The following is a 22,418-nucleotide window of genomic DNA, read 5'->3' as shown; positions in this document are numbered from 1 at the left end:
GTGTGTTACACACGAGAGGCGTCAGGCGGCAGCACAAAGCACCTTTTCTTAACACTCCCTTCCTTTGGGTTGATCGCTCTGAAGAATCGTCTCTGAAGTTTCACACGTCTGAAAATTACTCCAACTCTGATTTGGAGCTAGTGATCTCCATATCACTGTCTCCTTGGTTTGACATATCTGAAATGACATTAAAATAAAATATTTTAATCTCTGAGTTCTCTGATCAAAAATTACTGTTTAGTAATTTTCTACTGAAGTAGAATTGTTTTTCTGAGGACAAAGGTTTTGTCATGTTATCTGCCTCATTCTCTGAAGTTGAAATCCATCTAACATTTACTTTATTCTCCAGCACACATGCTTTTACATAGTCACCATGTGTACTTGCCATGTGACACTTTTTGCCAGTAATCTCTCTCTGTTTTAATTGTTTCTGGATCGTCTAAGGGTCATCATCAAAGTTTTTGAGTCTATAACATCCATCCATCCGAGTGCTCTTAACAGCTGCCAAATTATCACACCAGATAGTCACAGGATACATAGACGTTCCCGTTATACTTCTAATCGCGTTGTCCAGAGATACCAGCTCTTAACAGGCATCACTCATGGCTAGATACTCTGCATGACATGTCGAGAGAGTCACATATGACTATTTGTGACTCCTCTACATAACAGGATCGCCAAACAATTTTATGACGTGCCCGCCAGTCGTAGCAGAATCATCTAGATCTCTGAAGCTCGTGTCAGTCATTGCAAAAAGGTTTCCTTTTTGTCCTCTATAGGTTAAACCCAAGGCAGTTGTTCGTCTGAGATATCTGAAAATCTTTTTTACTTCTTTCCAGTCATCCATTGTTGGTTGTAGTTGTTTCCTCTACAAATAGTTGACCGAGTACGCAATATCTGGTCTTGTCACACTAGCCAGGTAGAGAAGGCTTCCAATTGACTCTCTGTAGGGTACATTTGTCAACTGCGCTACTTCTGCTTTATCTTCATCTTTTAAGTGCTTCTGATTTCGGCTTTTGACTTGCCTGGTCACCATGGGAGTCTTTTGAGGCTTACTTTCTTTCATATTGAATTTTTCCAAGATTCTTTCAGTATACTCTGATTGTGAAAGAGTAAGTGTCGTCTGTTCTCTGTCTCTAAATATTTCCATGCCAAAAAATTTCTGCGGTTCACTCAGATCTTTCATCTGAAACACTGAGCTAAGTTTTGTTTTGATTTCTAAGATTCTTCCAGCGTTGTTCCCTGCGAGCAGAATATCGTTCACGTACAGAACCAAGACAACCATCTGATTTTCTTTTCGCCAGGTGAACAAACATGGCTCATTTATGTCCTTCTCTAGACCTAGTTTTAAAACTTCCTCAGTGAAACGTTTGTTCCATCTTTTTGGACTTACTCTGAGTCCATAAAGGGCTTTTTCTAACTTGCAAACTCTTCTTTTTCTTTTTCATCTGAGTTCATGGCTTCTCTGAAACTTGATGGGTCCTTGTTTGTCATAGCTAAGAGTGCATGACTAATCTCATCATTCTCAATTGTTGTATTCTCAGCACTGGCTTGACTCTGATTTATTTTTGGTTCTTCTGATGTTGGAACACACTCAGCCAGTCGCAAGTGTGACCACGTTGGTCTATTTACTTTTGCCTTTCTATCTGGCAATTTTCTAATTTTCGGTTCTTTGCAGTCAATCGTCTGAGTTTCTTTTCTTTTGTTTTCTTTGGTCTGCCTCTGTGAGGTTTTACAGTTGCTTCTGGAATATTCTGTGTCTCTAAGTCTTTTTTTTTCTGATTCAAACTATAAATGGCTTTCAAAGTTCTTGCTGTGATTATTTTCCTGTGAAAACTTCCCAATATTCTTTATGTCTCTGTATACAATCTTTTCATTGAATTTCGCGTGCCTGGAGATAACAAACTTGCCTGTCTCATATTGCCAGAGTATGTAACCCGACTTGGTATAACCTACCAGTACAGTCTTGACTGCTCTCTCTGAAAATTTTGACTCTGGGATTGGCACTCTTGTATATGCCAAGCAACCAAAACGTCTGATTTTGTCAATATGGGATTTAAGCCTTTGATCCATTCTCTAAAGAGGTGTCTCGAAGTTTATTCCCGAGTGTGGTGTCCTATTGTAGACATTTGTGGCAACGTCTGATGCCAACGACCACATACTTTTGGAAAGTCCCGAGTCTATCGTAAGTGCTCTGATTAGCCACTGCAGAGTCTTGTTAAATCTCTCTGCAGTTCCGTTTAACTCTGGAGTATGCGGGGGTGAAAACTCATTCTCTGCATTTTCACTTTTTACAACTTCTGAAAAATGTCCCCCGGTAAACTTCGTTCCATTGTCCGACCTGACGTAGCAGACCTTCTCGTTTTAGCCTTAAATGTTCCTCGTATGTTTGAGGAACTCCTCTAAGCATTCTCCAGCCTGATCCTTGGTCTTGGCAGAGTACGCCTTTGAATACTTGGTGTAATCGTCGACTATGACCACTATAAATTTGTTTCCTCCTGGATACGACTCTGGCTTTATTGGTCCCATCGTATCGACGTGCAACCTCTCTAATGGTTAAGTTGCTCTAACTCTGATTTCGAGAGATGATAATCTTTCCATCTTTGCCAGTTTGCACACCTCACAATCCAGTATATTGTATTTAAAATGTACATCTGATAGTATTGCCTCTGATTTCTGAAGTTGTTTTAAGTACTTCAAGGATTTGTGACCCAGCTTTATGTGCCACAATAGACCCTTGTCTTTTTTTGCACCAACGTTTAGTTCATAACTCATAATTTCATCTAATAACCTCTGATTATCATCTGAATATGCATCAGTCGTTTCCTTATCCGGATTAAGTTCATACTCTTTCTCCCTTCCAATCTCTGACTTCGTTATTTCAGAATCTCTTATCTTAATTGCGACGTCTGAATGTAATTCTTCTTGAATCTCTAAAATGTCAGTCTGAGATTGTTGTATGAACTCTTCTAGATTGACCATGTGTGCTGTACATGAGTAAATATTTCTCTGATTTGTACAACCAGTTGTATTTGATTGCACCTCTAAATCTATGACCCAGTTTGGGTTTTTATACTCGCCAATCAAAAGTATCTCTTTTGTTTCTCTATCAAAAATCTTCAGTCTAGTGTCATCTAAATATATACCTAATCCTGCATCCGCAAAGCGTCTAAGGGATAACAGGTTGTGCGAGATATCCTTCGCAGCGATCACACCAGTCAGTTTAACTCTATCATCTGAGTTTGTTTTTAAAAGCAAATCACCTTTTCCATCTATGATGATATTTGCTGATTTATTTTTATTTGCACATCTGATTACTTCTCTGTTACTCCTTTTAAAATCTTTTAAAATAAAACCTTTTCTGACTATGTGTTCGGTTGCTCCGGAATCTGCGATAAATGATATTTCATCATTCTCTACATTTTTACGATCATTCTTACCTTCACTTGTTAGCATAGCTTTTATCTTTTGGGCCTTCTTGCCCTTACTACCAGAGGCTTCCAACTTAGCCTGGTTTTGCTAACTTTACTATTATCTCTAAATTTACTCTGAGATTCTTCCTTCTTAACATCCCTATCTCTGAAATTTTTATTTAATTTCCCTACATACCCGTCTTTCAGATTGTCCTTGTTTGGACACTGGTCATCCTTGTGGTTTCTAACTGCTTGGCAGTAGAAACAGTACCACAGGTTGTATTTTCTTAAGGGACAACCTGCAGCCCTGTGACCCTTCCGGTTGCATCTGAAGCACTTTTCGGCCTTGGGCTCAGTGCTCTTGGTGACCACATTTGCTCTGACCTCTGAAGTGGTTTTTCTCTGAAACTGATTAATACTCTGATTATCCTCTGCTTGCAGATTAATTAAATACGCTTTTATATCATCTAAAGACATTTTCGCTTTTGTTGTCACGCGCATGACGGAATTCGCGGTTCTTATTTCTTTGTATCTCCCTGAGACGGCGTGGTAAAAGGCAGATCGCTTTTCCTCCTCTGAGAGAGGTACCATGTCTCCGTAATTTTCATATTCCGTCACGACTGTATCGAAACGGTCTATAAACTCTGAAGCAGATTCATTGGTCTTAATTTTAAGGTAACATAACCGCGCTCTGACTGACGAGGCTATGACGTTTGTCTCTGCTAATCGGAACTCTTTGATTTCAGATATAGTATCTTTTGGCTCTGAAATGTTTATCACTTTCTTGTGATAGTGCTCATCTAAAAGGGTAATTATAAGTTCTCTGACAAGCATTTTTCTTTTATTCGACTCTGAAAAACCGTAAGTTTCTTTTAAATCACGACTATTTTCTAAAACATCTATATAGTCAATCGTTCTCAATTCACTTGTCAGAGAGTTAAGCCAGAGGGTAAACGAACCTTTTTGCGTTAATTTATATTTTCTTTTGAACAAGGGCTTTACTCTGCTTCTATTTCCCGAATCTACTTAACGCGCGAGGTTCGTCACCGTGTTATTCAATCGATTTAAAATGTTGTCTGAATTATTTGAATTCTGAGGTTTTTGAAAAGTAAAGTCGGATATTATTTTTGGACCTGATTGACGTCCCTTATTAATATTTACCGCGTTAAGTGAAGGGATATTAGAAAAATTGAAATTTTTACTAAAGCCCCCAATACCATCTCTGCGTCTGAATGTCGAATGCAAGAAGGAATCACTTACATCTGAACTCTTAAGATTTTCCTTATTCTGAGGCGGGCCTTCTTGCTTCTTGCGCATCTCCTCTGACATAGTTTTGTTTGCCTCACAAACATCTTCTATGGCGTTCACCATTTTTTCGCCGATATCCACCAGAGCCTGAACATGTCTAGTGGACCTCTCGAAGTTCACTGATGCTAGCGCCAAGTTCCACGCTATTTCTTTAATGGCATCAAGTTGTTGTTGCCTTTCCTCTTTCTCTTCTCTCTCCAGGTCTAAATCCATGTCGCTAACGGGTTCCGGATTCTCTGAATTCTCTGAAAAACAACAAAAAATACATCCATCTAGACATCTTATTTTTGGTTTTATTTTCTTGGAGGTTACAAGTCTTGCGGTCATATAACTCCGTTTTGGCCACTCTGAGATTTGCTGTATTTATTCTACAATAAACATCGAACATCTATGAGTTACCTCTTTCTGAGGTCGCAAGCGACCGCTCAGGAGACCCGTCGTCTGTTCGAGTCTCCCCTGGATCACCACTCGACTCATCGACTGGCCTCTCCGGAGTGTGGCTCCTGCTTTCATTGTCCATCTCACCTGCATGACCAAAAAGTATTTAGAAAAATACCCATGCAAGATTTAAATATTGTTGAAGGCACCCAAGATTCATGACGGCACGGCCTGTCAAGAACGGGTAGCCCCCCAGCTGTCGAGCCCTACTGGTCGCAGGCCTACTTCCCCCGTCCCGCCCAGCCGCTGTCACCGCACAGCTAGTGACAGCTACGCGAGCGAGAGTGCACCCGCGGTGCTGACCCACAGACCAAGTGGTATCACGACAACTTCTCCTTAGGAGATATATATACGACGTCTGCACTGCATGACTGTCGACTGCATTAAGAATGCAGATTTTAGCGCGATTTATTTGTTTGTGAGTAAAAGTACTGCATGGCTAGCACTTTTACACACTCGCGCAACGGAGAGAGAAAAATAAGCGAGAAAACAATTTAGTTATGCCTATCTGAGTAATTTTATATACATACATACATATAGGTATATATATATACATTATACGTCTCAACAAGAAAAAACTTTGAAAAACCAAACCCTTCTAACAGCAACAGTATTTTCATGTCGCGTCAGGCTCTACTCGCGCCGCGTGCTTACTCTTTCGTGCGTCCTCCCAGAATTCGCGAATGCCGCAGCGGCAGTTCGTCCCGATCTCTCCTCTCCCCGCCCCCTCCCCCCGCATACACTGCCGCTCCTCATTCGTTTTGTATAAAAAATGACTCTGAATGTAGCTCTCTTTTTTTTTTTTTCTCACTCTGAAATGTTTCTCTACTTATAAATTGCTCTTTCTCTAAAGCAATCATGGGAAAAAACGCTACATGGAGGAGTCGGCCTAGCTGATCAGCCAGCCGAGAGCGAGAGAGAGAGAGAGACAAAACACGTGGACACAGAGCACTACGCACTCGTGACGAAAAACCCGCAAAAAAAACGAGAGAGAAAGAAAACACAAGCGAACTGTCTGTTTGACACCCTGCTTCAAACGACACTTGAAGCTTCATTGGGTGTATCTCTGAAATTACCTTACTCTGAACTAAAACTCCTCTTGTGCTCACTCCCGCTCTCCTTGCCACTTCCCGCCTTCTTCACGTCGCCTGGGCCGACAACCTGTTGGACTTAAGCCTTATTGCAGGTGGTAGAAGGGTGAGGAACAGGTCGCAGACAAAAATGCCCTTCTTGTAGTAAGTGAACTGAAAAACTTTATTAAATAAGAGTTGCCATGGGCGGTATGTGTTGCCGGAAGGATGATGCTCGCAGTACAAGTGCTCGGGCAGAAGTGAGTAGGCTTAAACAGCTGTGACGAGCTGTATAGTGTGTTACACACAAGAGGCGTCAGGCGGCAGCACAAAGCACCTTTTCTTAACATATATATATATATATATATATATATGTGTGTGTGTGTGTGTGTGTATGTATGTGTGTGTGTGTGTGTGTGTGTGTGTGTGTGTGTGTGTGTCTACACAAACACAGTCACTTAATATATAGTGCTTGTAGCATTTAGGAGTCGAGAGTGATAGTGACATACGTTTGATATAAGAAAGTACTTTTTATGTCCCTCTCGTACTCCTGTATAAAATTTTTGTGTTCTAAAATTCTACCGAAAGCCCAAAATCTCGTAAGTAAGCAACGCGCGCTTTGTGTAAGTGCATGATCTTTCCGTGTGTGCCCAAGTAGCTATATACCTATATGCCTGTACGCGTTGTCTTTATGATCGAAGTTGCAAGCGTACAGGTACCGTTTTTTTTTTGCCAAGCACCATGTTACGGGTTGTGTGGGGGGGGGGAGGATAATATTCGGAAAAGGACATGACCTCACGAACTGCCAAGTTGTCCCTCGATCTGGCGGCTAGGCTTAAAACCTTTGTCAACACTCCTCATTGATCCTGCAGGTCAATTTACCTGCTTTTACACCTCTATTGCTATAAAGGTGTAGTCAAGTGTCTCGAGATTACGACGACGATCCCGCAGAACATGCACACTTAGAACGAGAGGCAACACTTAAATTCTAATTACATGCAAATATTGAGTCAATAATCTAACACTCGAACATTTGTAATCAAAGTAGAAAGTAAAGCGTATACTAAAGATTAAAGAATACAAATTTAATACATATATACGCAGATGTGTGTTTATACCACATAGAGGAACAATGTAACATTAGCTGATGTATGAAACAACTGTCTCTCTTGCACATGTTGATCTCTACATGACAGGCAGATATCCCGAATCATACTGAAAAAACACGTTCGCAAGCAATATCACTAAATTGCTTCGTTAAACGCAGGTGCTAAAGGTGACGGACACTGTCACTTATCTTCTGATCCTGAGGGAGGAACTAGTGGGCGTCTCCACTGTCGTAAACTTCATCGTATAGTATTTAGTTTGGTTAATTATTTTTAATTGTAGTTGTTAATTGAACAAAAAATATACTTTTAACTGATATGGCATTTTTTAAAGATTTAGTTATCATTACGCTATAAACTTTTGGTTGTACAGCATCATTTTTATAATTTTTTTCTATTTGTATGCTTAGTGGTGAATGGGTGCATACTAGAAAAAAAATCTATAATTTGGATTACCGTTTTAGTAGATCAATGATTATCTCTACCTTACAGAGATTATACTATTTGCCTGATCATGTGAAGTAGTACTCACAATTGAGCTAGGTGATTTTGGATCTCATGACACATTTTAGTTTCTATGATTTATTTTAACCAATTCACCAAAAATGTTACCACCCTAAGATAAGATTTATAATAGAAAATAAGCATCAGGCAATAAAAAACAGAGTTGCGAGGAAAACTTAGCTGTCACGTACTGGGATATTAGAATAAGGATTGTAAGACAGAATTCTATTGTCTTTCACACAACTAAGAAAATCTCAATTATTAGGATTCCACGAAATAGACATAACCTTACTTTGATGGTTTTTGAATGTATTTAACGGTAAGGTTGCAAATCTCGAATGTCACAATTCAATATCTTCGACCTCATCTGAAACAAGACCCAACTGTGTGGCTCTTTCATGATATGATTGTGCTGATTTTTATCTTACCTTCATTTCAGTAATGATAAAAAATTATTATATTAAAATTTCTGATCATTTCATTTACAGAGGCTCTAACTTTGGAATTAGCATTCATAACTCTTACCATGGCTTCATTTTTTTTAACTCCCGAATGACACAACGCTGTAAAAATGTTGGAGTAACAATGTGTTGTTCTATGAAAAACAAGACGCTTTACTGTGAATTGTAAGCTTGTAAAAAAAAAGTAAAGTAACGTATCTTGCTTATAACATTCTATATCTTAGTACATCCTCATAATATCTTGTACATCCTCAGCTGGTAAGACCTTGGATCACTCGATACACTGGTCTTAAGTTATATACCATAGCCTGGCTGCTCCAAGTTGAGAGAATACAAATCCAAACAGTATTTCAGCACTTTAACTTACACCAACTGATATTAAACTGCTAAGCAGATGTTCCTGCTGCCAGTAAATTCAGAAAGTTGGTTGGATACTAGACTGGAGGCGACCATGCTACATTGACAGCTTCATGCATTTTCTTTACCCTTATGACTTACTCTATTTAAATGATTCTTAAAATTATCTACCACACTTTACTTTGAGCAAGTCTGAACTTCATTTTTTATTATTAACTGAGCTATTAACATAATGTTGCACCAAGTTTTCATGACAGCGTTGAGTAACTTTTTCTGTACCACCATTATGAACAATAAATATTTAGAAAACCTTATACTATAGCGAATAAAGTGACTGGAGATTCGCAACCACTCAATGATTTTAGGGATTCAGTGACATTTTCTTGTAAAACTTTATCAGGTCCTAAATTTAATAGAGTCGAGATGTTTTGTATCCTTTTTAGTAGCTTAATTCGTTGAACAAACAATTTTGTCTCTTTTACGCTGGAAATCGCTATGACTCTTATAAGTTGTGCTTGATGGGACTAATGCTAGTATTAGTTAGTAGGGGACTACTAATTTATAAGAGTAACACTATAAGATGTAACTTTCTGCTTCTTAATTGGGCTTCCTTTTTTGTTTTTGTTGATTTAATGGAATCGTTCATGCAGTAAAAGTGAGTCAAAGCTTTGTGCTTGTAAATTCGTGGAAATGACTAACTTCCCAACAATCCTTCATTAATGTCCCCTTCGACTCAAATACGAAGTTAAATACAATCCAAAAGAGAATAAAGAGCAAACACTGTGACTAACCAAATGCTGTCTGGCTTACAACTAAATAAGTCAGTTTACTTTTCAGATCTTGTTTGAACTGATAGCACTGGCAGTAGTATTGTTACTTACCTTCTTGTTTCACTTGCTGAAAAAATCCTGACTTGTCAGCTTAATCATGAAGTAAAACAAAAGGTCAAGGTCAAGCCTCTTTGTCAGTCAGCACCTTTAAGTGTTCACGTTAGTTTGGCTCTTGGCTTCTTCATTATCAGCACCAACAAAGAACAGGACTAGGAACCAATGCAATGATCAGCTGACTAAGTATACCATGGACCGATGGCTAAGTACCCGAGACCTGAGACTATGTTCATGCGCGTAGCAACACGATATATATGTATATACGTGTAGAGCTGCAATTTGAAAACTGCTGTCGTCGTAGATGACGCTATGGCACAGTTGGCAGAGACTACGGACTCTGAAGTTAGCTTTGGAAAGAAGAAGGCCCTCAACTTCTTTCATTCTGGTACAAAAGTAGTGGGGAAATTCGGGTTTCAATATTAGTCTTTCTTCGAGGCGTGGTAAATAACGGGTGCCTCAGTGACGAGGAGTCAAAAGGCGGAACATTCGCCATTAAGATAACACGCGTGGGAGTATGAACTTAGCATCCAGTTTTATTATCTTAATACAAGAGGAATAATTTGTACTTTGAGAAAAACTCGTAAGGAAAAATTCTGAGCGCAATGCAGACTAGTAAATATCACGTGTATGTCGATGGGCTGCCCACTTTTCTGTCAAGTTAAGACTTTCTGTGTCATCACTGATCAAGCTGGAAACACTTAAACTTCTAAGTATAAATATTTATATGATACTCTCTTGATTATGTCATAAACAAAAGCAAAGCATTATATACACGTATTTATTTACGTAAAATATATTGACGTGGTCTGCGTCCAATCGTATGTGCACGTGGCTAATTGAGGTCCTCAGACTCAAATTTTCCTATTCTCTGAATTTTAACTTCCTAAACATAAGAAGCAAGGGTGGATCTTTAGGATTGTGACCATTTCATTTTTATTAAAAAAATTTAGTACCAAACTAATAAATCTGGTTTTTTGCTTAAAATAAAAATTTGAAAGAATTTTTTGACAAATAACAATCAATAAAGAAATCAGGATAACTCATAAACCCTGTTTATTTAAAATAAAAAGTTACTGAAGCTTGGAAGAATGTATTTTTTCACTATTTTTAATAACGTTCTACTAGGCTATGTAACACTGCTTCTGACAACACTGACCTGAATCGAAAAGAGACACCAACGCAGCATTAAAAAATCTCAATCACGTCCGTCACCGTTGTCCCTCTTACCTCTTGGGATTCTGCTCCTAAAAAAGAGAGATTGACGCGAGAGTTCTCCCATTCTACGGGGAGAACTAATAATTAAACGCACAATAAATACCGTCAACTATTTTTTTATTTTATTACTTACACTATAACACAGTGCCTCGGTACACAATACTCTACACAACGCTTTACCTCGTCCTCTGGACTGCCCTGCAGCGACTTCGCCTTGCACTTCGCGAGCCAGGGGCGCTCGTCCACCACGTCCTGCTGGTCCTGGACCAGAAGGAGCTCCCGCTCATCCCAAACCCACACTACTATGCACACACTCACTCTCCGTCCCCAATCTCTCCTCTCTCTCTACTCAATGATGCCTCTCTCTTTCTCTCTCTCTCGCCTCTTCTATCTACTCTTACACGCGACAAAACGCGCGAACAATGGTGGCACAGCCAAGGATGCACCTCGCAGTCTCTTGCGCACCTCGTCTCGTCAACCCAAACTCTCTCTCTCTCTCTCTCTCGCACTGTTTACACTACTCTCTCTCTCTCTCTCTCTCTCTCTAGCCTCACCTCCTAGTCAAACGTCCACGAGTCCAACCTGGCGCGATGTCGTCCGACGTCCTCGAGCGTATCGTTCGTCCTGCGGCTTTACCATTTCTCTTCTTTCTTTCTCTCTCTCTTACCCTCTTCTTCTTCACTCAGCGGCCGCAGTCCTCAACCTGGAGACCTCGTCGTCCTGAGAGAACACAGCAGCTTTCCAACTCGCACGCACACTCCTCTCTTTTCTCTCAACACTCTCCGCACCTTCTCGAAAACTCTCTAAACTCTCTCTCACTCTCTCTCTTTCTCTCTCTACTTTCTACACGAAAACCCGTAAAGTCACCGAAGCTCTCACTGCTTGCGCTTAAGCGTGCAGCTTGAGGCTCTACTCCAGACTGACTCACGATCTCCCGCTTAAGCAGTGGCCGCCACCACTGCTGCCACCTTGTATCTCTTCTCGCAGTCACTCTCATACTTAGCAGCTGCTTTGTCTTGGTAGTCGCGTTCGCATTTTCCTTGTCCTTTTCTGCTGGCACTGCTGTGTCTCTGCAGCTTAACTGTTTGTCCGTTGGCGTCCTCGTTCCCTCCTCTCAGCGTGTATACAGCTCCCAAAAAACAAACAAATTCAGAGAAGCTTCGACTTTCTGCTTTTTGTATACACGTTGCATCAGCGAGAGCATTTTAAAGTATAGAGGCCAATTTGCCTCGTTACAGCTACTGTGGCATTTCTTTGAAATCACCTAGGCCTAGTTTATACCTTATAGAAAGTACCGTTAGGTAAAAAAACATCATTAGTCTTATTTTTTATCGCAATTGTAATATAACAACACAATGGTCGTATGTTTTTGATACAAAAAAAAGGGCAATCAACGTGTAATATGCTAGTTTGAGAAGCACACGTCTGTTGTTTTATTATATTACAATTGCTTCCACAAATAAGACTATAAATATTTTTTTTATGATAGGTACACGGTTTGAGATAAAATACAGCTGAGTTGAAAAAATGCCATGGCAGCTGAGTAGCACATGGTCAGGAATTGTAAAAAACGCATTTTTTCAAACTTGATTAATTTTTTTCTCAATATTCATGGGGTAAGGGTACATAAATCTTACTTTGTCTTTGGTTTGGAATATGTTAAAGAACACTTTTAAGCTTTTTTTTTAAAAAAAACTTGATTTTTTAATTTGTCACTAAAACCTAATAACATTTATGAACAACAAATTAAATACCAACAATTCTAGTGATCTACCCTTCCTTATTGTGCTAAGAGGTTTAAACTTCATTGAATTAAAAAATCTTAATCCCCGGACCAAGATCAGAAGTGTGTTAATATGGCTGGACTTATATTTACGTCACGCTATCTTTTGTATCCACTTTTATGCAAAAGTAGTTTACAAATAGGAACATAATTATCAACGATACATAAACAAGGTGTGAATAGTTTTCGTTTTATAATTGAATATCATACATTGGCTAAAACGGGGGAATATATGCATATGAATGTACTACATACAACTGAAAGTAATAAAGAAAATTTTGAACTTCGAAAAAAGTGACGTGGACGCCGTGGTGAACCTACAAAACTTACCTGCGTGGCACAATCGCACTACTTAATACCCAAAATCACACATTAAAAAAATTCTTTATATTACTTCCCTTGTCATGCTATATGCGATTTTATTTTACATTTACTGGAAAATCAAGTTGAAATAAGAAATTATATAATAATTCCGTAAGGTATTGACGATAAAAAATAATATTGACTTGTATAGACAATTTAGCAAAATGTTGATGATAAAAATAATTGTGTGTCCACGTTGTATGAAAGAGTTTCTTGGACGCATAATAACAAATAAAATGTTTTTGGAAGCATTAAAGATCATATTTTATTGATACATAAGAATTGCTCTCTTTTGTAAACAACAATCATAGTCTAATTCTATGTATATTTGCAGAACTGCATAAGAACGTATTAATTTTATTCATGGATACGTTATATGCGTAGTTGACATAATAAAAATTTTTTCGCTGATTTTTCATTTATATAAGATTGATCAGTAAATTAAGAATATACTACACAAATTTCGTGTGTTTACCACTTTTACAGTCTTAAAGAGGTCAACTACCTTTTTTAGTTGACAGTCAGGTTTTAACTAAAATTTGCGCAGAGCCTTGAAAATAAATAAAAAAGTTTATGCAAAGTTTCCAGAACCTTGGGCGCTTATGAAATAAGAAAAAAAAGATTAGGGAAAAAAATTTTGTAAATTTTAGATGCATTCTAATGGGATATGGTTAAAAGTTACTATTATAATCAGAAAATTTTATACGACTAACCGTCAGATTTGGACAAAACTGTAGTCAAAAGTAAATAAACATTTACCTCTTTATCATGTAAAATAATTACGTCGATGAGGTCCTTGTAGAAATAGTTATTTATCTGGAGTGTTAATGAAACTCAGTATTCAATTACAGGACATGCACACGCAGTTCTAATCTTAAAAAGAAATAAAATCAGACCTATTTCTTACACCTCCCTCCAAAGGTAGTCCACCATCTTAGGCGCTTGTTTTGCATATGATCAAGAACATTCTACTGTTTACTTTTTTTCACGCTAGAGGAAATACACTCTATAATTACTGCTCAAACGATTTCATACATACTCATAGTTTGAACTTGAAGTGCTGACCGCTTGACTATTGTAGCGTATGCATTAGAAAAGGCTTGAACTCTCAGACTTTGTAGTAAGTCACTTTTTCGCCTAACGTTAAAGGATGATTCTTCGATCTTGATGCAGCCTGCGCTTGGAGTTCTTTCAATGTAAAATTTATCTAACTTTGAAATATAAGGCATAGTTTTATAATACAAAGCACCTTAAACTATGTCAAAATATAGATAATTTAAGTTTAAGTTTATCTTATGAAAATTAGGAGTTTTCATCTTCAATGAATTCTTGAAAGCATCCAGTTCATAAGTTTTAAAACAGGAGGCTTCGAAATTTTACTTTATGTACTTTGACATGTATTCATGACAACTAAGAAGACCTTTGCTTGAGTTTTTTTGAATTGCTTCTATGTTGGAAAGACTAAGAACGAGTCACAAAAAAAATTCAAAAGTGTACATGTCCACCACGTTGTCGATAATTTTTTTATAGATTATTTCATAACCAAAGATATTAAGTGTGCTTTTTTTTACGAATTTTTTAAAAGTTTTTAACTACTTATCACTTAATGAAGTGCAATGGTCACCGTGCAGCGGCTTTGATTATAGTTTTTATGGCTCAAAAGCTTTATATTGCAGGCTTCTGAGTTCAAGATCTGACCTTTATGCACTTTGCTCGCACATCTGAGAAACTGATTGCTTATTTGCATATTTCAAACTAGTTTAATGGTTCAGAAGCCATGTTAAATAAGATCCTCATTGCTGTCGAAGCGTTTGAACACTTTAAATCTGAGCTGATTTTTTTGTATTTTAATGACGATAACATACTTATTACATGCAGAGTAACACAGCAATACAGAGTTACTGTGCATTTTTTTCAGAAATGGCTGTAAAATATACCCCATGAAAAAACTTTATACAGTGAAACAAAAGTTATTTTCATAGCAAAGACTACAATATCTCCAAGTGTTTCAGTTAACATGTTTCTAATGCTACTTATTTGAAAAAAATTTGGCAAAATGAAATATTTAAAAAGTAATAAGATCAACAAAAAAAAGTCAATTTTGTTGCCACGTCAAAGAATTACTATAAACATGGAATTATTGATCACTAGAATGAATGCCTTAATTAAAATATTTAATTAAATAAAAACTTCTTCACAAAATAATTGAACGTTTGAAAAGGAATGAGATCAGTTAAAATGAGACAAGTTTATTGATACATCAAAGAGTTATAATTAAATTAAAATTGATTAATATTGAAATAAATATCTTTGTAAAAATATCTGAGTGCATTAAAAATTTTACAAAACGAAATGGAAGATTTAGAAAGTAATGAGATATAAAAAAAAAGTCAAGTTTTTGACATTACAAATACTGTAATACTTAAATAAGGTATGTATTAATTTTTATTATACCTTTATGGTACTGAATAACAAATAGTCAGGCCTAATGTTTTATTTTCATTATAAAAGCAAAAAATGTCAATATTTTGGAAAGTAAATAAATCTGTACAACTTGTCAGCCCAGGTTTATACTGTTTTTTAGCAAACAATTAAAATTACGCTTAGAAAAAAAAGTAATTTTAAACTTATATATAAATATATGTGATCAGGCATATGATAGCTCTATGGGTAGCGTGCCTGCTCACAGATCCTAATGGCTGGGGTTCAAATCCCATTTCGGACAAAAATTTTCATTATTAAATTAGAATTTTTTTGGCATGGGAGTTGAGCCTCTCAAATAACCTACAGCTTCTTCTACAGATAAGCCCTTCGCTTTTTAATAAAGTTGTTACAATATTCGACTGTATGCCTAAGTACACTATATACGTGTCAAAAGCCATGTCTGAGCCTTTGGGCGATGATGAACATAAAAAAAATGTGTTACAATGGCTTACGTGCAGTTTGTTAAATACTTATTTGCGTGCTAACATTTTTATTCATTTACTTGGCTTCTTAGTACAAAGAATTTCGAAAGCCTTAAAGTATTTTTTATGTCTGTACAAAGCTTCGAAGTTTTAGGCAATGTACAAAAAAAATTATTTCATTTCAATGGAACATGGTCTTGAATCCATAAAACTAGCATTACAGATTATGAATAAGTTATTTTAAACTCTTACGCTTTTAATTTACTAACAATAGTGAAAGACGTATTTAGTAACCAAGCATAACTTTCAAATAAGGCTTTTTTCAAAAATTGATTTATTTATAAACTTTTTCCATAAGTAGTTAGGATATTTAAGGTCAAGAACATTATAAACCCAGGCCAGCAAGTTATACAGATTTATTAACTTTCCAAAATATTGACATTTTTTGCTTTTATAATGAAAATAAAATATTAGGCTTGACTATTTGTTATTCAGTACCTTAATGGTATAATAAAAATTAATACATACCTTATTCAAGTATGACGTTATTTGTAATTTCAAAAACTTGACTATTTCTTTTATATCTCATTACTTTCTAAATCTTCCATTTCGTTTTGTAAAATTTTTTATGCACTGAGATATTTTTATAAAGATATTTATTTTAATACTAAATAATTTTGAGTAAATTATAACTCTTTGATGTATCAATAAACTTGACTAATTTTAACTGATCTCATTACTTTTCAAACGCTCAATTATTTTGTGAAAGAATTTTTATTTAATTACACATTTTAGTTAAGGTATTTATTCTAGTGATCAATAATTTTATTATTGACATATATTGATATATATTGATTGATAGAATTGATGAAAATAAAATAATATTTTATTTTGCCAAACATTTTCAAATAAGTAGCATTAGAAACATGTTAACTGAAACACTTGGAGATACTGTAGTCTTTGCTATGAAAATAATTTTTGTTTCACTGTATAAAGTTATTAGTTTTGTAAACATAATTATTTTTGATGTATTTGAAACACATCAAACTCACCTAACCTTTTACTTCATACAAAAGTTAGTTTTTTATGGGGATTTGTGTTATTTTTTACACATTTCTTAAGACAATCTATTATGTAAAAAATTGAATATTAAAATTTGAAGCAATTGTTGATTTTTTTTGTTTTTTGTTTTAACAATTTTTTGCTTAATCATATATTAAAGTCGTAATCATTCTTCAATCGATTTAAAATACGTCAAACTCGCTTAACACTTTACTTTATACAAAAGTAATCTTTTTATGCAGATTTTAGTTTTTTTTTAAAACTTTCAAAGCCAATCTATTATTTTAAAAATTTAATATAAGGGCTTATAGCGTTTATTGATTCCTGCATGATTTTTAAATAGGAATTTTTTAAATGACCTATATGAGTGTACAGATTTTGATGACGTAAATTGTTTTTTTTTTTAATTTTCCTTTTTTTTATTTAACTTAATAAAGTATTTTAAATTTGTTCTAAAAATAAAATGTAAAGATCTTCAACGCCTCTTGGCCATTGTTTTTTAAAAACATTATTATCATTGATATAAAACCACTGATTTTTTTGTCGCATCATATTTGTGTGATGACCTTGTGATGTAGTACTGTGGTGAAATACTCCATTTATAACCTGATACTTTTTACTATTTATATCTACTTTACATGTTGGTATCACATTTATCTTGAAGTTTATCATTTTAACAAAACCTTCATCAGTTTTTTCATATAACATTAATTGTAAGACTACTACAGTATTACTGATTGTTAAATTTAGTTTTTTAATTTTCTTTCAGCGACATCCATTATAACAATAACTTTAAATTTCTTGCCAATTTCCAATACTGTAATCTATAAGTTCTTGAAGTGTACAGATTTGAGAATCTTCTGGCAAAGGAAGAGTAACAATATAATTAGATATCCCACTATGGTGTTGTTCGTCACAACCAGGACACCTGATTGTTACGCTTTGTTCGTTTTTTAAAACATTTTTCAATAAAAGTGATTTATTACATAGACCTAATAAAAACTCAGTGGCATCTTGCTGCTTACTTGTTGTGTATTCTTCTTCAGCAAATCCTCTTAATAGTCGTATGTTTACATTAGTTTTATTTATATATTGTTAAAATAATAATTTGACAGTATTTGTTTTACGATGCTGCAACAGAATTCTTCTAATAGTCATAAAATGAAATAAACTTTGTACACAAGAATTAGCGTAGCAAAAAACTCCATTGTTGTTTGGTAAACCAAAAATAGCTGACGTATCACTAGAAATGTGATTTAAATAATTATACATACAGTGCAACTGTGCATCTTTTTGCGCAATATTGATTTCTACGCTCTTTAAGAAAATCTGCTAAGATATTGATTTCTACGCACTAAGGAAATCAGTACAATGTATAGCCCAAGTGCGACTAACTTTAAGGTCTATCCATGCAACAGATTCCTGAAAGTACAATATATATTTAGATGTATATATTAATAATTAATAATCAGGAATTTGTAAATATTGTATACATAAATATATATAAATACTTTAAATGATACTTTACAACGCTTAAAGACCCTAAGAACGAGTTGACTATACGTTGACACAGTAAATCGATAGTATCGATATTTTTGTAGCCAGTATGCGGCCAACTTAACGGTCTAGTCATGGCAAACTTAGGAAGGAGAAAGAAAAAGAGGTTTTGGTAATTTTGTTTAACCATGCATCCCATTATCATGTTTTAATAGTTTTCCCACAAGTGTTATTGTTGAGAATCATTGTTAAACATACAAAATGTAATATTGCATCAAAAAATTTTTAGTAATATAATGATAAGTGTTTTTTTTTGTTTATTGAAAATTTGGTATTCGAATATAGAAGTAAATCGTGTACACGGTAGCCACGGCATTGTCATCGTCAGCTTCTCAAACTCGCCTTCGTGGCGCGACCGCGCCACTTGATACATAAAAAAAAGTAAATAAGACTAAGTAATAAAAATAATTGAGTTTACTATAAAATTGTAGAAGATATGTGTCAAATTAAGTAATACAGTGTCTGTGTAAATACGTTGGCAATTTTTAAGCTATAGCATAATCATTTTTATAATTTACAATCGTGTAATGCGAAAATAGTTTCAGTTCAAAACTGTATATTGTAGGTGACAGGCTAAGGTTTTATGGTAATGCTTTTTCACAAAATAATTTTTAATGCAAATGAAGTAAGGATTCTGCACCCAAGAAATCTCAACTTTATCAACTCTTTAGGCAGAGTTTAAGTTGAACAAAAACATTAGACTGCTCAAAAACATCTGGTTTGTTCCTCAAAGTCTTGAGTGCTTGGCAAAGTTCCCTAAGTATACAATAATATCAGTGCGTATGACATTGCTATGTGTTATATGTATTTGCCTGATGATTTTCTTAAAATGAACTTACTTTTTATGCTGATTAAAAAATAAATTTTAGTTGCTATAGCATTCTGAGACTAAAATTACGACTATATTACAACTTGGACTTTATAGTTATACTACCCAATTCGCTAACATAAAGCTTTATGTATGCAGGTAGAAGCAACAACGTTATTTTAAAGTTAGTAAAATTCATATTTATTTGTGTCTTGCAGATTTACTTTTAATAGTTGTATGAATAATGTTAAAGTAAAAAAATACACTCGCACACATATTATAATACTACACTGTAACGTTTTCCACTAAATAGGCACCTACACTTGCCATTAATGTCCTTTATTAAAAGAAATTGACTTTTGTGATAGAACTGTTCTTTGAACTTTTCAAAGTTATAACAGATTTTTGCTGATTACTGTATAAAGTTAATATTTGATTATTAATTAAGGCTAGCAAAAGTGATGTATCTGAAAATCATATAAATATAATTTTTTAAAGTGGAAAAATTAGTATTTGCCAGATAAGTACTATTGTCTCTGGAGCCATTCGGCAGCCCAAGGGACGAAAGATAGCTGTGGTGCAATGTCACTTGTGTGGCAAACTCTATTTTTTAGCGAGGGCATACCAGCCTCCCTAAATTGCCTGAGGTAGAAAAAACTGTTTTTTTCTGCCATAAGCAAAGTCTTTGAGCTCTTACGACTTACTTTGAGCCCTTACATCATTTTGCCTCTATAAACTGAAAAGTAGTTTTCCACCCTCTGGGTATAAAGTGATTGAAGTGCTTTTAAGTGTGCCCACGGACCCAAAGTACGAGTTTGCACCCATGGAGAAAGTTTTCAATGACGTTTTCAAGGTTTTACTGTGCCTTTGATAGAAAATTGTGTTCACTACGTAAGCATTATCAAATCAGGGCTATGTTACAGCTTGGCGTTCCTTGAGCTGCCAAGTAGCCCTCATGTCGTTGGTGCTTATCTGATGAAAATTACGATTCGTTAACTTATCCCTAATAATAATAACAGTAACTTATTTGGAAAGTACGTATGCTTGCCATAGCAACAGTATTGATTGTTCATAAATAATGGTGTGTTACTGGAGTAAGTCATTACTAACAGTGTATTGAAATGAGTTTTTTTCTACAGTTATATGTAAGCTCAATATAAAAAGAAAGTTTTTTTTATACTCTCAGTCAGATAAAATTATAGTAACGATATCACAATTGTAAGAAAATTTAATGAAATAACGACTGAAAATAGAATAAAGAATGAAAGTTGTAGGCAGTTTTATAAAACTTATAACAAAGGTGTGCTGTAATGTGATAATATTTATCATTTTTTGAAATTAAATTTTTCACTTTTTTTTAAAATAAAATAATGTTTTTTTTTTATGATGCTAAATAAACATTAAAAGGCACCTTGTAAGGCTTATCATTCGAACAAAATTCAGAATCACTAAAGACTGCAACACCTTTGAAAAATGACGAAAAAAAAAATTTTGTACTACATAATCCCTTATAAGAAACTGTAAAAATTTGCGTTTCTTTAAAAATTGACCTTTAAATTTTTTATGAAAATGCAGCAAATGATGACACAAACACTTAAAAAAATGTAAAAAAAATTTTAGTCGATTACATAACTGCACAAAAACTAACTAATGAATGTTCCCAGTAATTCGTGTTAAAGTGTTAAATTCATACATAAGAGATTCATAACTTTCAAGTTGGATCTATCTCTTTTTCCCCACTTATACGACAGTACTGCCTTAAAAAAAGTGAAGCTCTTTTACAAGGATGTTCGAAATATCTCGTTTAAATTAAAACAATGGAGATAAAATTAAGGCCTTTATGGTTTGATAACTTACTTATGTACGTACTTGTGCAACATTCTCTAAGAATGAGATTAGTCATTTAATTTATGTCACAGAGAAAGGTTAACTACACAGTTATTTTTTAACTATTCTGCAGCCAGGGAAGCGTAAGAAGTTGTGACTTTAAGTTATATTAAAAATAATTTAAATTTTTACATAGGGGTTATATGAAAAAATAAGTGTGGATTCCAACGCACGTTGACATTTTTTTTATACTTCTTGGGTATATTTTGATAAAAATTTATAAGTGTGAAAAAACTGAATTTTTTCTGTTTTATAGCAAAAAACAATACTTAAAATGAAAAATTAAATGAAAGTTTTTCGATCACGTTGTTAAAAAAACAAAAGAGTTTGACTTTGCTTTGTAAAAAGAAACATATGAGTAGAAAGATAATGGTATAAAATCTTTGGAGATCTCTTAAGATAATAAGTTTTGGGAGATAAAGAGGTATTCATTTTTGAAAAACTACCCTCTACGGCACATTAGCATGTAAAAAATTAGTTAGTAATATATAAGTACATTTATTTTATTTAACTCTTATTAAAAATTCATACCAAAATTATCCCATCTATCGTGATCTGTAGTTGTACAATCAATTCTATTTAATAAGTTGTACTGAAACTCTGAAATGTTACCCGAATTTGGAAAACGTCCAGATATTCCGGATATAACAACAGTCTGACTATCTGCCACAGTATTTTGACCTATCATTTTTATTTTTATGATTACTGTATTTGTAATTAAAACAACGCTTACTAATAGAGTTAATGCACTTTTCGAATATTTTTACAAAAAAGATGACATATTATTTTTAATGAAATTGACTTGATCTATTCTAGAAAGTTAGCTAACACATAAAAGACACTTAAATTTAGAGCGTGCGTCGATAAGTTTTCTCATGATAGTTACACAATAGAGTGGAAGGAGAGAAGAAAAGAGAAACGTGGAGCACATGCATTTGCATTAATCTTACTTCTGAATAGTATTATAGACTGTGTAAGTTTAATTGATTATTCATCAAACTTTGACTTTTTTGTCTTCTAGATATGCAAAGATTTGCTGCTATCATTATTTCTCACTCTTTCCATTCGAAGTGACTAAAAACTTTTTAACTTGAAGGCTTCTCTATTTGAGTATAATATACGTTTGTAGAGAGATTTATAAAACAATTTTATTGCTACACTATGAGCAAGTAATTTTACGAAAGATAGTGAATTTAAGAGTACTCCATACATATCACACATAGAAAAAAAAACATGCAAAAATAAATACTTTAGAGCCTTAACAATAGTCTAAAAGCCACTTTTTTCGTACAG

General features: G+C 34.7%; 1 protein-coding gene across 1 annotated transcript in view; it reads right to left on the bottom strand.

The window, feature by feature from the left end:
• Positions 1–22,059, bottom strand: part of LOC106638276 (fatty acid synthase-like) — a 1,454,996-nt gene extending 1,432,937 nt beyond the window's left edge. The window contains exon 1 of the mRNA XM_089598131.1: positions 21,657–22,059. Coding sequence (XP_089454257.1) covers positions 21,657–21,813 — 157 coding nt within the window. The 5' untranslated portion in view covers positions 21,814–22,059. The remainder of the gene's footprint in view (positions 1–21,656) is intronic.
• Between the last annotated feature and the right edge of the window lie 359 nt (positions 22,060–22,418).

The sequence above is a fragment of the Copidosoma floridanum genome, unplaced genomic scaffold, assembly GCF_036245765.1.
Source record: "Copidosoma floridanum isolate Cflo_tuat_1 unplaced genomic scaffold, Cflo_Japanese_pri ptg000005l, whole genome shotgun sequence".
Taxonomy (NCBI): domain Eukaryota; kingdom Metazoa; phylum Arthropoda; class Insecta; order Hymenoptera; family Encyrtidae; genus Copidosoma; species Copidosoma floridanum.
This window is presented reverse-complemented; position numbering and strand designations above follow the sequence as displayed.